The 17121-nt window shown below is 62.5% G+C and overlaps 1 protein-coding gene across 1 annotated transcript in view; it reads right to left on the bottom strand.

The window, feature by feature from the left end:
- SHANK3 (SH3 and multiple ankyrin repeat domains 3) overlaps nt 1-17121 on the bottom strand; it is a 282770-nt gene that overhangs the window by 9435 nt on the left and 256214 nt on the right. Inside the window, 2 exon segments of the mRNA XM_025152878.3 lie at nt 14643-16873; nt 16875-16972. Coding sequence (XP_025008646.2) covers nt 14643-16873; nt 16875-16972 — 2329 coding nt within the window.

Here is a 17121-nt window from a genome sequence, read left to right as displayed (position 1 = left end):
CACTGCCTCTTGTGCTCGTGTTCCTCCCACCTCGGCACAGAAAGCAGGAGATACAAAGGAGCGTGACGGTGAGTCACACTTGGGAAGCGCCATCAACATGAAAGAGGAGCAACTGAATGACCTTCAGGACTGCAGTATGAGAAACAGAACATAAAGGGACGGCGCGCAGCCCAGGGCCCGGCTCACGAGGCTGGCAAAGGATCTCTGCTTTCAGCCGGAGCTCATCCATGGGGATGATGAAGGAAGAGAAAGTTCTGGGTCTGCTGGCACAGCCCGGAGGTGCGGGCACAGCAGGAGTGCTGCAAGACCTACGTGTGCACTCACATCACAGCAGATACCGCTGGCATCTCTGCTGGGATTTGGAGGACATTTCGGGTCCCTCACATTCAAGAAAGGTAAATGTGAAGAGGAGTGGCTGCAGGCAGTGGCAGCTGGCTGCCGAGAGCTTGCCCAGCCTGGAGAAGATGGGATGGAGAGGGGGACTGTTCCCAGAGGTTGGGAGAGACTGCAGTGGGAGGGCATGAGGATGCCATGCAGGAGTGCTGACTGGGCAGCGGGTGACACCCAGCTGGCAGACCCTGCTCAGGGAGCTGGCAGCCCAGCAGGCACTTTGGTGCCCAATGAGGACACAGCTACGGCCCACCAGGAGCAATGCGATGCGACAACGCCACAGCCCTGCTGCTGAGGGATGCAATTCGTTACGGTCTGAGGGCTCATCTTCCATGGAACTTGCAGAACAAGCCAAAATCTGTGTCCAAGTGTGAATCAATCTTGATGCAGGATGAATGACGACCGCTGCAGAGAGGATTTCAGAGGACAGCAGCACGCTGCGTTGTGCGTTGAGGGGATGGGCTGAGGGTGCGCTGGGGAGGGTCAGGTTGGAGCTGGGGAACAATCTGTGCTCCAAAGAGCGGCCAGCACTGCACAGCTGCCCAGGGCAGTGGGGAGTCCCCATCCCTGGGGGGGTTCAGTGACCACGGGGATGTGGCACTTGGGGACGTGGTCGGTGGGATGGGCTGGGGATCTCAGAGCTCTTCTCCACCTGAATGATTCTGAGAGCTTCCAGGCTCTGCCGCAAGAACTGCTGTGCCAGGGAGGACCCAGGAGTGGAGGATAGGAGTTCGGACAGGGGAGACCTGCCCCACTAACACTGCCATTTCTCCTGAGCTGCTTTGAGCTTCAGCTGCAAACAGAATGGCTTCACGGGCACGTGGCATCCCTGCAGAGGATCTGGTACCCCCACCGACGGGCACAGTGAGATGCTTGCTGTCAGCTGTGCCCTGGTGTCACTGCCACCCCTTCTCCCAGAGCCGGGGGAGGTCGGCATGCAGTGGATGCAGCGACCTCAGCACTGCTGTCACTGCCTGTGAGGGTGCAGAGCTGCAGCATGCTGCACCGCAAGGACTCCGCGGCAGTCAGCACAGCTCCTTTGCTGTCCAGTGGCTTCCAGGGTCAGGCGGGCTCAGGAAAGAGCTCTGCAGAGCACGTCGTCTTTGGCATGGAGGACAGCTGGCAGCACCGCTGTCCCAGCGCCTGCAGGAGCTCTGCTCCGCCAGCAGCGCTGTGCCGTAGGAGGACACTGCTGCCCACTGCCCAGCTCTGGACGATGACTTCTCCCAGCACAGTGCTCTGCTCACAGGCCCTCAGCTCTGCTCCAAGCCAGGGAAGTGCTTCTGGATGCGATCCTTCACAAGCGACGGCTCAGCACCGCCTCCCTTCTGACACATTACACACAGCAGCAATATCTGCTCAGAGGGCTTCTTCTGCGTCACTGCTCCCCGCTGTGGGTTCACGTTGGCACATCACGTGGTTTGCCAGAGGACTGCACACTCATACGGATGTACCAAAGCCAACCTGAGGCCGAGCGCTGCTCTGTGTTAAGGTGCTGCTCCTTCTTAGGGTGCTGCTCTGTTTTAGGGCGATGCTCTCAAGGGCTTTGCCTTTACCAGGCTTCACAAAGGCTTCAGCGTTGCCCACTGCTCCTTTGGGCACCATCACAGAAATGGAAGCTTCGTAGGGAACATGAAATGCTTTCTTCATCTCCCACGAGCGGCGGTGCTCCAGCTGCACCTTGGAGGACCACAGCAGCACAGGGACGGTGGCTGTCAGCGCTGCCTCCCGACGGGGAGCCCAGGACCCAGCACACATCCCACAGCACAGGCTGCGACCAGCAAAAAGGGGGAGCAGCTCTCATGGGAAGCACCTCGCGAGGAAAGCGCCTTCTCAGCAAGCAAAGAGGGATGCTGCGTTTGCCCGGCCGCTAATTGAGCCCTTTGGGAACGCTCTGACGGAAGGCGTTAAAAGGCAGACTTTGTGAACGTCGCCGATGGTTGAGTCTCCTTTCTTTGATCTTGGCATCTCAGTCCCAATTCCTTCAGCAGTAAGCAGAGCCAGCAACAGGCAATGCCTTGCAGTCACTGCAAGGAGAACTCTGCCACGTGCTCTCTCGCTTCCACCGCTCCTGGTGCCCACATGTTCTCATCCTCCCTCCAAAACAGCTCCAGCGCTCATCATAGGACCGCTCAAAGGGTTCTCCAGGCTGGACGTGGCTCTGGGCAGCCTGGGCTGCTGGTTGGCAACCCTGTACATAGCAGGGGGTTGGAACTGGATGAGCACTGTGGTGCTTTTCAACCCAGGCCATTCTATGGTTCAGTGATTCTCCTCTCATGACCTCCGAAACATCACTGAGCCGTGGGGCTGCACTCGTGGTTCCCCAGCAGTGCCCGGAGAGCCTCGAGGTAACGGCCCTGGGCAGGGCGGGCTGCAGGGCAGGCACTGCCCCTCTCCCTTTGCCTAAATGCAGTTGGAGATGCTGAGTCCCCCTGCACAGGGCGGTGCACACACAGATGGCATCACACCTCTACAGCTCTCCTTTCAAAGGGATTCGGTCTGCCAGAAACTCCCCTCCTGTCTCTGCAGACAGAAGGCGAAAGGGAAGGGCGAAAGAGAAAGGGAAGGAAACCTCCAAACCAAAGGCGAGAGCACGTGGGCCACGAGTCACCAGGAAAAGGACACTGCTGCTGAACGGCACAGAAACGTGGCAGCAATGGGAGCGACTGAGGGGAGCACACAGCCAGGACCCCCAGCGCAGAGATGTGGGGCTGCAGGAGCGGGGCCAGCAGCACAGGCTGGAGAACCGTGGTGCTCCCTGAGTGCTGCTGGGGCCAACACTCCCCAACCTCCTCGTTCATTTCCGGATGATGGGGAAAAGGATCTCCTCGGCAGTTTGTTTACAAATAGGGTGCAGGGGCAGATGCACCAAAGAGCCGTGAAGACCGCAGCGATCGGAGAAATGAGCTGGGAGTAAACTCAGGAAGCCCAGCAAAGGGAAAAGCAAAATCCTGCCCCCGAGGGGGTGGGAGAACCCCGTGCTGCAGGAGCAGGAGCCAGCAACGTGGCCGGGGGCCGCGCAGGGAGCTGATCCCACACCGGTGAGGGCTCACCCAGAGCCTGGGACAGTGCTGGGCTCCTCAGTGCAAGAGGGATGTGGGCTCTGGGAGAGCCGAGAGAGGGCCGTGACGGCGATGAGGGGCTGGGACACGTGGCACTGGGACAGCTGGGGCTGCTTGGCTGGGGGAAGGCTGAGGGGGCTCTCAGTGTGTGAGTATCTGATGGAAGAGAATGAAGAAGGGGGAGGCGGTGCCCAGAGAGGGGACAAGCAGCAATGGGCACGCTTAGAATACAGAAAGAAGAAAGATTTTCCATAGGAAGACATCAAACGGCTCTTTACTGCAGGGCCGGCACAGCCCCCCCCCGGCCATGGCAGACCTGGTGGTGCCCCGGAGCCCCCAGCGCTCCCCTCCAACATCACCGTTCTGTGACTCTGACTTCAGGCCCAGCGTGGAGCTGCAGGCAACAAACGTCCCCATGGGAAACAGTGTTCCACACAAACCCACTCCTACAGATGGTTTTCGCCATCGCTGCCATTGGAAGAACCCTCCCTGGGGCCTTACGCGGAGCGGCGGTTGGGGACGGGTTGGGGTTGGAGTGCTGATCTGAGAGGTCTCATCCAACCTGAACGATGCTGCGATTCTACGACTCAACGTCCCCCAACACTTCCACGTTCTCTGCAAACCACGAGTCCTCATTAAGCACGGTGGTTCTCACGCAATTAGCAACTCTGCAAAACCAAACGGGAACGGAAAGCTGATACGGAACGCTGCCTCTGCTATGAGCCTTCTCCCACAACGACGAGCTCCTCCTGCTCCTCATTCCTGCCCTCTCCCCACACAGCACACCACGACCACCGCCTGGCTCTGCGCTGCTCCCCGCTCTCAGCATCCCCGCTGCTGCAATGCATGGTCCCACATTGCCAGCTCTGCTCCTGGGGGCCAAATCAGGAGAGCTGCCCGCTGTGGGGCTGTGCGGGGCAGGACAAGCACGGCTCTCACCACTGCCAGCAGCACAACCAAACGCCAACAACCATGTGAGCACCAGGCTGGCTCCATGCTGCCTCGTGCTGAGCAGAACATCCCCACCCAAACAGCAGAAGGTGTTAAGTAAGCTCTTGGAGCAGGTCCAGAGGAGGGCCAATAAGATGATCAGAGGGCCACTGAAATGGGCAGAGGGCCACTGAGATGGGCAGAGGGCCACTGGGATGGTCAGAGGGCTGGAGCACCTCTCCCATGAGGATAGGTTGAGGGAACTGGGCTTGTTTAGCTTGGAGAAGTGAAGGCTCCGGGGAGACCTCATTGTGGCCTTCCAGTACTTGAAGGGAGCGTATAAACAGGAGGGGGAATGGCTGTTTACAAGGGAGGATAGTGATAGGACAAGGGGGGATGGTTTTAAACTGAGACAGGGGAGGTTTAGGTTGGATATGAGGAGGAAGTTTTTCCCCACCACAGAGGGTGGTGACGCACTGAACAGGTTGCCCAAGGAGGCTGTGGATGCCCCATCCCTGCAGGCATTCAAGGCCAGGCTGGATGTGGCTCTGGGCAGCCTGGTCTGCTGGTTGGCGACCCTGCACATAGCAGGGGGTTGGAACTCAATGAGCACTGTGGTCCTTTTCTACACAGACCATCCTATGGTTCTATGAGTCTATGATTAAGGAGCCCTATAGAGGACTGACAATCCCTGTGGGTCACAGCTGTGCCCGCAGGTTGGTAGCGCGGCGATGCAGCCACGCTCTGTGCTCAGAGGAAGGTCGGGAAGGGATGGAAGAGGTGGGAACAGAATGCTGCCAATGGAACACACAACAGGGCAATGAGCAGACCCACACCTACCAGAGGCAATTGGGTGCGAATGGAAACGAGGCACACGTGTTGGGTTGGACGATGATTCAGACCCAACAGGAGCGATGGGGGGAGACCTGGAGGCCTCGGAAGCACAGCAAGCAGAGCTGGGTGCACTGCTGGGAGATGGCTGCCCCAGGGACACACAGCAGAGCCCGGAGCCCTCCTCATCCAACAGCACCTCGCACCTCCCCAAAGCAGGCTGTGCCGTGTGCCACGAAACACCTCCTGCACTCTTGCCTCACCATTCCAAACGAAGTAGGAAATTCTTCTCCCTCAATCCACTGCCTGAGGCCAACATGTCGTCAGGAGAGAGCAAAACAGGGAAGTTATGGGATGTTACGGGAGGAGGCTACTTTGGTGCAGCACAACCAACACAGCTCCTGGACCGGCACAGTGCTCAATGGATGTGACCCACCGGGATGGCTGCGTGCTGCCCCACAGACGCTGCCTGTCCCAGGGAGAGCTGCCTCCCCTCTGCCCAAGCAGCATTCCTTTACTTATTTCAGTCCTCCCAGACTGCTTGTAAGACCTTACCAAGGCAGCATGTGAGCAGGAGGGGGACTGACAGTGACAGGATATGGAGGAACAGCTTTACACTGAGTGGAGATTGAGGTCAGACGTCAGGAAGGCATTTAATCAGAGAGTGGTGTGGCCCCAGCACTGCCCAGAGCTGTGGTGCCCCATCCTGGAGGCCATGGATGGTCCCTGGGCAGCCCGAGCTGGGGGGCACCCAGCCCACAGCAGCACTGGATGATCTTTAAGGACCCTTCCAACTCATTCACTTTATGACTCTATGATCTTTAAGGACCCTTCCAACCCAGCCATTCCATGGTTCTGTGATCTCTAAGGACTTCTCCAGTCCAAGCCCTGTTGTGACTCTGTGATCTATAAGAGCCATTTCAACCCGATCATTCTATGACTCTATGATCTTTAAGGACCCTTCCAACCCATTCACTTTATGACTCTATGATCTTTAAGGACCCTTCCAACCCAACCATTCCATGGCTCTATGACCAATACGGTCCCTTCCAACACAACCATCCTACAGCTCCCCAATTCTACGACACACTCCCAGACAGCAGTGAGCACTTTCACACCTGAACCGACTGTGCCTCGGGGGTGCTGTAGGACTGAGCCTCCTGAGTGTAACAAGCAAGTATTCCAGTTTTACACCCCCTTACCCTTCCCGAAAAGCAAATGCAAAACCTGTGCTAAGAAAACATTTAAGGCACCCAGCTAAGCAAGCACCAGTGAAAGCCAGAGCGGATTGCACACCTCGTTCCATTGCTGTTGGATGTTTTCAGTGGGAACAATGCTGCACCAGGGGGCTGTGTGGGGGCACTGCCCACATCAACACAGCCCCACTGGGCTGCACACTGTGCCCATCCCTGTCCTGCCTGCACTCAGGGCTCAGCGGGGCCGTGCTGAGCTCGGGCAAAACTCTGTTGGAAGCTGTGACAGCAGCGGGGCAGCAGCTGGGTGACCCCAAACGGACACGTGCGGGCTGTGCCATTGTCTGAAATGTCAGCTCAGCTGAACGAGGATGCACTGCAAACAGCACTAATCACATGAATGCTGATGAGTGGCGTCCCGACGTGGGGTCAGCAGCCGGCTCTGCTCAGCCCCTAAACTGGCCCCAACCGCTGCCCGCATCACGGAGCCCACACACCCACAGCTTCCCCCCTCTGCAGCACACCGTGTGACAGCAGCAGGACAGAGTGCACAGAGACAGGAACCCCCCCATGGCCAACCACGGGTGAGCAAAGTGAGATGTGCTGCGCTAAGACCGAGGCACGACCCTGCCCAGAGCAGTGCCTGGTCCCAGCTGCAGCCGTGGGCTGCACCACCTCTCCGGGGAGACAGCACCGGAGTTCCCACCCTCTGCTGGAAGCTGCGGTGCTGCACAGCCTGGAGCAAAGCAGACCTGATCCCTGCAGTTGGCAGCCAGGAGGGACCGGCAGCCCAGCGGCGGTGGGTGGCATCTGGCATGAGAGTCCTAAGTGCTGCCACTCTGCTCTCCCGGGGACTGGCCCTGTCCAGCTGGGCACCGGTGAGGGGTACGGACTTGGAAATCCAGCAATGTGCAGAAAATGACAAGTAAAATCAAACAGGAGACTGCCCAGAGCTCTGGGTGTGCTATCACACGTGGGAGCAACACAGGTGGATGTAGCTACGTTCAAACACACTACGGGTCAAAAAAAGCCAACAGGATGGACAGAGACGGACAAACACAGAAGAAGCACAACCAAGACCACACAGTTGGCCATGCACACTGGGGAAATTCACCTGGAGAGCGGCCTGGGGTGGGAGCACGTGCCCCAGGTGGAACCCCACAGCGAGAAAGGGGACTCGGGGCCTGGTCTGGCCTGGGGAACTGGAGATTCATAGAATGAGTTGGGTTGGAAGGGACCTTATAAGTCACAGAGCCGCAGAATGGGTTGGGCTGGGAAGGATCTTAAAGATCACAGAGACATAGAACGGTTGAGCTGGTTTGGGAAGGATCTTGAAGATCACAGAGATCCAGAGTTGGTTGGGTTGGATTGGAAGGGGTCTTACAGATCACAGAGCCACAGAACGGTAGGGTTGGGTTGGGCTGGGTTGGAAGGGGCCTTATGGATCACAGAGCTACAGAACAGTTGGGTTGGGTTGGGTTGGAAAGGGCCTTATGGATCACAGAGCCACAGAACGGTTGGGTTGGGTTGGGTTGGAAAGGGCCTTATGGATCACAGAGCCACAGAATGGTTGGGTTGGGTTGGGTTGGAAAGGGCCTTATGGATCACAGAGCCATAGAATGGTTGGGTTGGGTTGGGTTGGGTTGGAAGGGGCCTTATGGATCATCCAGTTCCAGCCTGGCCAGCCCAGAACTGCCGACGGGGAACGAGGCCAAGGGGCTGTGCCAGCACAGCCTCCAGCAACAACCATTAACCAGAGTGGGAGGAGGGCACTTTCCTTGCTGTGATTTCCCCACGGCGACCCCACGTCAGCCGTTACCGTGGCGGTGACTTCCCTGCGGGCCACCGTGAAGATCCCCCACTGGCAGCCAATGAGCTCAGCTCTGGGTTGTACGGTTTTGGGTGCAGATGGAGCATGAAAGGCCGTCCCGCTCCCTATGGGAGCATCCAGGAGCTCCCTGGGGGCTGCAGCCCTGCAGGGATGACCCCGGTGAGGGCTGAGCGGGGCGTGGGGTCCCACCCGAGCGCCGTCAGAGCCAGGGGGAATTTCCTCAGCCGTCGCCATGGGGCAGCAGCAGCAGCAGCAGCAGCAGCAGCATACAACGTCACAGACGGGGACACGGACAGACTACAGGGCACACGGGGGGCGGGCAGGGGACAACGTGAGATCGCTATGAGATGAGAACGTGCTCACTTACACAACTCGCCCACCCTCCTGAGGCCAGAGGCGGTTCATAGACAGAGCAGCGCGGACATGCAGATGGAGAGCAGGAAGAGAGCAATGAGAGAGAATGTTAGCTCCGGTCCGGGCAGCAACCACACGGAGTGAGCGGACGTCGGCACGCGGCCGCCCGGCGGCTCCGGGGCTGGGGGTGGATGCTGAGGGGCTCTGGGGACCCCTCTGGGTTCAGGTGGTATCCGCACTCGCTGAGGTTACGTTTGTGTGCGCTACGGGAAATGGGACATCAGTCACTGCGTGAGGTCAGCAGCCAAAGCCTGAACGGTTCGACAGAGCTATTTGGAACAGCTGAGAACGGGGGGAGGGAAGGAGAGGCGGGGGGAGGGATGGGGTGGGATCGGGGTCGGGGTCAGAGCAGGGAAGGGGGAAAAGAGGGGGAAGAGAGAACATATGCATGAGAAAAAATGGTCCACAGCGAGAACGAGAGTGGCAAATACAGATCAACATCTATCGACCCTACCGAGTACGGGCGTTAAGGGCTTTGCTTTTTATGGCTGCGAGGACCACAGCCGAAGGTCAGAGGGTATTGCTGGGGCTCTGCACGGGGGTCCGAGCTGTGCACAGGGGACGATCACCGCTGCAGTGGAGAGGAGCCCGAGCTACAGCACAGCATCAGCACTGGGCCAGGAGGAAAGCACCCCTCCTGGGCACCCCGTGGGAGGCAGCGCACAACGCATGGCCGGGGGGGCACTGCAGACCCCCTGGGCTCGTCCTGCACTCCCACCTCCCCCAGCAGCGGTGCGCTGCCCGGAGCCCTCCCTGTGCCCACGGCTCTGCTCAGCACCGGCTCGGCGGTCACAAGGCCATCGTTGGGTTCATCCACAGTTCTGCTGTTCCTGTTGCCCCATAGGTCGCGCTCACAACGCAAAGGAATGGGCAGGAATGTCTCACATCTGCACCAGGATCCAGCGGGGAGGAAGGAGCAGTGCCACCGCAATGCGTCCTCAGAATGGGATGCGTTCGGACAAAGAAGGCACCGTGAGCAGCAGGCGCTGCCGGGCACCCCACGCAGTCCCTGACCCAGAGCTGAGGAATGGCGCGTGGAGGAGCTCAGCTCAGCCCTGCACGGCCCAAGGAGGGATGGCGTACATGGAGGAAGTGCTGTTATCCCCTGGGAGCGCCGGGCACTGCCACCAAGGCATCCTGCCATGCTGTGCCGTGCCATGCTATGCCGTGCTGTGCCATGCCGTGCTGTGCCATGCTGTGCTTTGCTGTGCTGTGCCATGCTGGGCCATGCCGTGCTCTGCCATGCTGTGCCGTGCCATGCTGGGCCATGCTGTGCCGTGCTATGCTGGGCCATGCTGTGCTGTGCTGTGCCGTGCCGTGCCATGCTGTGCTGTGCCATGCTGGGCCATGCTGTGCCATGCAGTGCCATGCCATGCCGTGCTGTGCCATGCCATGCTGTGCTGTGCTGTGCCATGCCATGCCGTGCTGTGTTGTGCCATGCCATGCCGTGCCATGCCATGCTATGCTGCGCTGTGCGATGCCACGTTGTGCCATGCCGTGCCGTGCCATGCCATGCTGTGCCGTGCCATGCTGTGCTGTGCTGTGCGATGCCACGTTGTGCCATGCTGTGCCGTGCCGTGCCATGCCGTGCCGTGCACTCGCTGTGCTGAAGGAGCGAGCCAGAAGAGGAAGAGGCCTCCAACACGCACTTCCAGCGCTCTCCCCTCATCCTTTCTCACACCGGAGCATCTCACCCTGCAGCCACTTTTTCTCGGGTAGTTTTGCAACCGATGATGGATCTGGGCTGGAGGTTTTGCTGTCCGTAAGGAGCACTCCTTACAGCTCCGCTCCTGCACCGGGGCGCACATCCCTGCACCGTGGGGCTGCAATCACTGAGTGCTTCTCATTCGTCTCCCTTTGAGAGCTGCAGCTTGGCCGCCTGCTGCTCCTCTCCTCCTGGATCCCACTCTGGACAAGCACAAATCCATCCCACACCACTTCACTGCATCCCATTCAACCGATGGCTCACACAGAAAGAGGTGGTTTTGCCCTGGCAGCTACAAGGCTTATTTCTCTCCTCCCTTCCCCATCCGTACGGACACAAAAGCAGCCGTGGCTCTCCAGAAACAGCAACTGAAAAACTCAGTTTTGCAGCTGAAATTCTGCTTTGCCGCCCGTTCAGCTGCTGCCCAAACGCAAAGATGCAAAGGAGTGAACAAAAAGCCCGACCCCCACACCGACCCACAGCCGTGCTGCCCCAACCCGGAGCTGCTGGGGGCCGCAGGCAGACGAGCTTTGTGCCGCTCCGTGCCCCTGCGCCCCTGTGCTGCACTTGCTGCGCTCTCAGCTCCAGCCAGCACAGCTCACACGCAGCCCTGCAGCCCGGGGGATGGGGGGGGGGATCTGAATGCATCCTGCCGGGCCGGGTGGCCACGGCCAGGAGCGGAACGGGACCCCGAAGAGCACCGCCTGTGAGCCACGCGGTGCTGGGATGGCACCGTGGGTCACCCTGGGGTGCACGACTTCAGCTCCCTGCTGAGCCGCAGCTCCTCACCGCGCCGCTCCGACTCCCTGAGCGCTAATCAGAAACATTACACCTCTCGTTGGTTCACGACAGCTTTATTGGGGGAAGGGGTGGCACACGGCGCTCCGGCTGGCACAGCTGTGGGTCGCTGGCACCGTGTGGGGGTCAGCAGCTCTTCACGCCCGACCCTCGCGCTGCTGCGGGCTTCGGGGCGGCCCCCGGGAGCCGCTCCGCACACAGCGGTCAGAGGGGGGGGCGAGGTCGGTGTGTTCCCAGCTTTGGGGTCACTGCACGGTCCTACAACACAGCGGGGCCGCCGTGCCCATGGGCACCGTCACTGCACGGCCACGCTGAGCAGGAGGCTGCGCCGGGGGCAAGCAAAGCGCGGGCAATGGCTGCAGGGGGGCCTCGTGGGCAGACTCAGCCCATCTGCACGGGGACGGAGGGCTGGGCAGGGTGGGACAAACATTGCCTCTATCGAGCGCCTCAACTCTGAGCTTAGGTTCTCATTCTCAGTATTCCTTGGCCTCTTTTCCAGTGCCTCTTGTCAAAGCTCCTCCTGGGACACACTGCCTTGGGAGGAGACACAGAGTTAGGTGGGGAAGGAGCTCCCATCCTCTGCTCCTGGAGGCGCCCCGCCGGGACCTCGTGGCCCCCTGCAGGAATGCACCGCTGTGCGCTGCAGCTCAGCAGCATTCACTGCTCCTGGACGCAACTGCTGTAAATTCAGAGTGTAACGTGCTTAAAAATGAACTCCAGCCACGGAGTGCACAGCGACCGCCCCGCTCCTCCGGCCTGCAGCAGCACTTCAGAGCCCGGGGAGGCACCGACTGTGAGGGCAGAGCATGGGGGGCTTCTGCCAGGGGTCCTGCTCAGCCCTGAGCCCTGTGGGACACCAGCAGAGTGTCCATTACAGGTGCTGGCTCCATTACACGTGCTGAGTCCAGAGCAGTGCTGGCTCCATTGCCTGTGCTGGCTTCAGAACAGTGCTGGCTCCATTGCACGTGCTGAGTCCAGAGCAGTGCTGGCTCCATTGCCTGTGCTGGCTTCAGAACAGTGCTGGCTGCATTACACATGCTGGCTCCATTGCACGTGCTGGCTCCATTGCACGTGCTGGCTCCATTGCACGTGCTGGCCTCAGAGCAGTGCTGGCTGCAGGTAGGAGCTGCAGTTCAGCTCACGGCCCTCTCTGGAGCAGCGCAAAATATAAGCATGACAGAGAAGCTGCAGCACAAAGCAGGGCACGGCCCCGTTGCCTTCCACATGCACAGGAGGAGCTCCAGCACAGGCCCTGACTGCAGCAGCGCTGTGCAATCCTTGTGCCCATCCCACAGCCCCCATAGGGCTGCACGGCGCCGTTGCACTGCAGCAGAGCTGCTGCGCGCGGGGCGGTCGCTGTGGCAGTGCTGGGTAAGGCTGCTCACCCCAGGACAGCTCTGGGGACTGCAAGACGTGCCCCGCAATGGGTCACCTACGCTCCTCCAACTGTTCTTTGCATCACCTTCTGAATTCACAGCAGTTCCGTTCAGGAGAGGACTCCTCCCGGCGAGGCGGAGCGGCGGCGGCACCGCGTGCTCCGTCTGCAGAGGGTTTCCTGGGGAGCGCTGCAGGAATTTCAACCGAGAGCAAAATAACGTCAGAGCTGAAAGGCTCCCGGAGGGGATGAGGAGCACTGCGATCCAGGGGAGCTCAGAACACGGAGCGCTCGGGTTGGGGGGGGCACGGATGGGGGAAGGCACTCCCTACAGCTGGGGGGGAGGAAGAGGAGGAGGAGCGGAAGGAGGAGGAGGAGGAGGAGGAGGAGGACAGAGTCTCAGCACGGGGGGTCACTGCAGAGGACCACGGCCAGGGCGGAGCTTTGTGGGGGGGGAGGGGGCTGTTAAGGGAGACGGGGGTGGGGATGCAGCGCTGCAGTGCGGGCGGTGGTCTGCGGGCATGAAGGAGGGACAGGGATGGGGCAAAGGTCCCCAGGAATGGGGGAACTCACACAGCTATGGGGACGGGGGATCAGCAGTGATGTGGGACACGGGAGGGCGGAGGGGGGGGGGGGAGGTGGGTGTGGGACTGCGGGGTCTGCAGGTGGGAGCCGAAGGTGCTTTTCACTCCGGGAGACCCAAAAAGGGGGCAGGCGGATGGACACCCCCGCACCCCCAACACCCCCAGGCGGGGGAGGGCGGCTGCGCCCCGCACTGCTCCCAGCAAAGGGCCCAAATCCTGCAGCCGGGCTGCCGAGGCACTGCGCCCGGTCACCAGCAGAAGATCAGGACCCCCCCCCCCCCCCCCCGCCCAGCACTGCAGCGCGTTCCAGAACTGCAGCGGAGCACACCTTACTTCGGATGGCCCTCGGATGCAGCCGACCCAGCACAGGACCGCGGGTCCCACCTGGGCAGCGCAGTGAGGACCACCGCTCTGCAGGGAGCGGCCGAACCCATCGCAGTGAAAGCACGGCGAGATCCAGAGGTTTCCTTCCCCTCTGTGACGGCAACCACGGGTGCGGCGCCCGCCAGAAGGGGCTGAGCAGGGCGGCACGGAGCGGGGGCCGCTCCTGGGGGGGCTGCGGGGCACGGGACCCCCCCCGCTCCATTCCAAAACGCCTCCGGCTGTGAGCGCACGGCACGGCTTGGAGAGCCGCCGCGGCACCGAGCGCAGCACCTCGGAGCGCTGCTCCCCTCAGCTCCCCATTCCCGGCTCCCGGCTGACCCCACGGCGTGGGCGCAGCGGGGGGCAGCGGGGGGGGTGGGGGCCGCTCACTGCAGCCTCACTGCCGGGGAGGGCAGCGGTGCGGGCGCAGCGCGGCTGTCGGCCCGGGGTCGCTCACTGAGCAGCTCAGGGTTTTGCTCTCACGTCGCAGGCTCTGATCGGGAGCTCTTTGATGCTGCTGAGTTTTACACGTCGCTCTGGGAGGAACTGAAGGAGGGGGGGGGGGGGTCCGCGTGACCCTGGGGGAGAACTCTGTGCCGTGGGGGTGGCACAGCCCGGCACCCACAGAAGTGGGGGAGTCCCCATCCCTGCGGGGATCCAAACCCACCCGGGATGCTCTGTGTGCGGCTGCGGGAGGGCTGCTGGGGGGGGCCGGGCGGGGGGAGCTGCGGAGGTCCCTTCCAGCCCTACGGCTCCGGGTTCCGTCGGCCCGAGCGCGAACCCACGTGGGAAACGGCCCCCGACCCCCGGCGCCCCCGCGGCACGGCCGGCACCGCAGCGCCGCCCCGCAGCCCGACGACGCCCGGAGCGCTCGCAGACGAAAAGCAGCGGGCGAACACAGCCTTCGCGGCCCTCAATCGCTCGGGAGGAAACACCTCGGGAAGGAAACCCCGCGACCGAACGCAGCGGCGCCCCGAGAGCGGCCGGGCAGAGGAGGGGCGGCACGCGGGGAGAGCCGACGGCGCGGAGCGCGCACGGCGCCGGGGAAGGACGGACGGACGGACGGACGGCTCCGCCGCTCCCGGTCCCAGCGGGGCCGCCGCCCCCGGAACGCCCCGACGCCCACCCGGCCCGGCGCGGCCCCCGAGCGGCACGCGGCCCCTTACCGTGCCGCGACCACCGGAGACTTCTTGCCGGGATCCAGCGCGGAGCCGGCCGGCTCCTCCCCCAGCGACCGCGTGTCCTTGTTGAGCTGCTGCAGGCGGGAGCTCAGCTCGCTGATCACAGTCGGCTTGTCGTCGTCGGCCCCGTGGATCGGCCGGCTCTCCATGGGGTCCCCCCACAGCTTGGACCTTCTCTGAAAGAGGTAGCGTGGCCGGCCAATGCTGGCAGACGCCAGCGTGGCCGCGTGTTGCTGGGAGATGAGCTCGCTGTCCGAAGACTGCTTCAAAAGTGGGTCCCTGAAAGTAACTGGCCCCTTGCTGAGCTGGGACTTGAGTTTTGGCTTTGGAGGCACTGGTGGCTTCTCGAGTATAAAAGTTTGTCCGTCCGCAAAGGAAGTGTAGGTGTCGGTGGGCTCCCCGCTCTCCGAGGACAGCGTCGACATGCTGGACACCGTGGAGATGGTGCTCGTGGTCTCCAGGTGGTGGTCGCTCGAGCTTCTGGTGTCCACCTCCTCCACGCCCGAGTCGGCCGCCGACTCCGGGGCCGCGGGGGCGTCGGGGGGCTTCCCTGAGGGTGTTCCGCCCGCGGTCGGAGGAGCTCCGGCTGCCGCTGGTGCGGATGGCGTGCTGGGCGCCGCCAGGTGGCTGACGGGGGTGCCGGGGGCGGTGACCAGGACCCCGTTGGCGAACTCGTCGGGCGGAGGCACCAGCCCGATCTTGGCCAGCTCCTCCCGGGTCTCCTCGTCGCTCGAGGACAGCTGCGCCGGCGGCAGCGCCACGGCGTAGGGCTCCACCTCCTCCTCCGAGCTGCCCTGCCCCAACGTCTTGTCGGCGCCGGGGCTGCCCGGGCCCTTCCCGGCGGGGCTGGGCTGCGGCTCCGCTTCGGGCGGCTCCGCCGGCTCGGCGCACGCCTCGGGCGCCGCGGGCTTCTCCTCCTTCGCCTCGAGTCCGATCTCGTCTTGGCCGTTACTTGTGGCGTGGACCATGATCAGGCCGGCGGTCTTCTGCTGCGACGTGTCCACGATGCTGATGATCATGGACTTCTTGTCCTCCGGCTTCTTCTCCTCCTTGCCGGGCGCCTCCGCCCTCGCCTCGGCTTCCTTCCTCAGCGTGGACGGGGTGCCCCACGGGCTCTTGGCGGGGGCCAAAGCCGCCGCCGCCTCCGCCGCCGCGGCGCCCTTCGCTCCGGGCGAGTAGGCGGGGGACGCCAGGCTCTCCAGCTCCACCCTCTCCGGTTCTTTGGTTTGGATGTCCACGAACAGCGGCGCCGCCCGGTCGGAGTCCGGGCTGTGGATCGGGGTGGGCGACCGGGACGGGACCTGCGTGGAGAGAGCCCGCTCCCTTGCGGCCAGCGCAAGCGCCAGTGGCGAGTTGGGGTCCAGGGGCTTCCCCGTCAGCGGGTGGATGAACGTCGAGGACGAGCTGCTGATTAATGGCTTTAAAGCGGAGACGGGGGAAGGCAGTAGCACATCTCGGCTTCCTAGCAGCCGCTCGTCGATGGACCGGGACTGCTGCAGGGAGGGCATGTCGCTGCTGGGGGGGGTGCCCTCGATGGCCCCGACCGAGAGGAAGACGGTGGATTTGCGCCTCTCGTCCAGCCGCCGCTCCCTGTCCTTCATCACCCCGGCGATGGCCGTGGCGAACGGGATGCCCGCGGCCTCCACCTGCGCCATGCCGGCGTGGTGCGGGTAGTCCACGCCGCTCAGGCGGTGGCTCCTGCGGGTGGGGGAGGGCTCCCTGGCGAAGCCCCCCGCGATGGACAACGCCGCCCTCTCCTGGGCGTCCTCCACCTGCAGCTGCTTGACCAGGGGGCTCTTCTTCCTCTGCGGCTTGGTGGGAGCGAACAGGCTGACGTTGAACTGCCCCATGTTGGCGTAGGGGTTGTCGATCACCCTCCCCTTCCTCTTCAGCTTCTCCGGGGGGGTCGCGGACGGGCTGGGCCGGGGGATCTCCGTCGGCTCCACGGGAAGATGGGAGGAATCCTGCAGGATTATCATGGATCGGGCCCTCTTCTGCCGTTCGGGATAGGGGATGGACGTCCTCGCCTGGTCGTACATCTCGGCCGCGCTGATGACCTGCGGCAGCCCGTGCAGCTTCGCCTCCAGGCTGGGCTTAAAGCTCGACCTGATGGTGTCGTAAGCTCTCCCCGGGGGCGGGGGCGGAGAGAAGGATGGAGGGGGGCCCGTGTCGAAGTAGTATGGAGAAGGAGGCGGGGGCGGGGCCGTCTGGGGGGGGCGGGGGGATCCCGTGCCCTTCCCTAACGGTGTCTTGCATCGATGTGCTGCGCGGAAACTTCCCATCCAGCAGAGAAGCAGCGAGTTTCTCGTCTTCACCTGGGGAACCAGGAGAACGGAGAGGTCAGAGAGGGGCTCCTCGTGAGCTCCCGGAGCACAGCACTCACAGCAGCAGCGTGGGGGCACGAGATCCCCTTCTTCTCTCCCCCCTCCCCCCCCCCCCTCCCCCTCATTTGGAGGCGGCTCCC

The sequence above is a fragment of the Gallus gallus genome, chromosome 1 (assembly GCF_016699485.2).
Source record: "Gallus gallus isolate bGalGal1 chromosome 1, bGalGal1.mat.broiler.GRCg7b, whole genome shotgun sequence".
In the NCBI taxonomy this organism is placed as follows: domain Eukaryota; kingdom Metazoa; phylum Chordata; class Aves; order Galliformes; family Phasianidae; genus Gallus; species Gallus gallus.
This window is presented reverse-complemented; position numbering and strand designations above follow the sequence as displayed.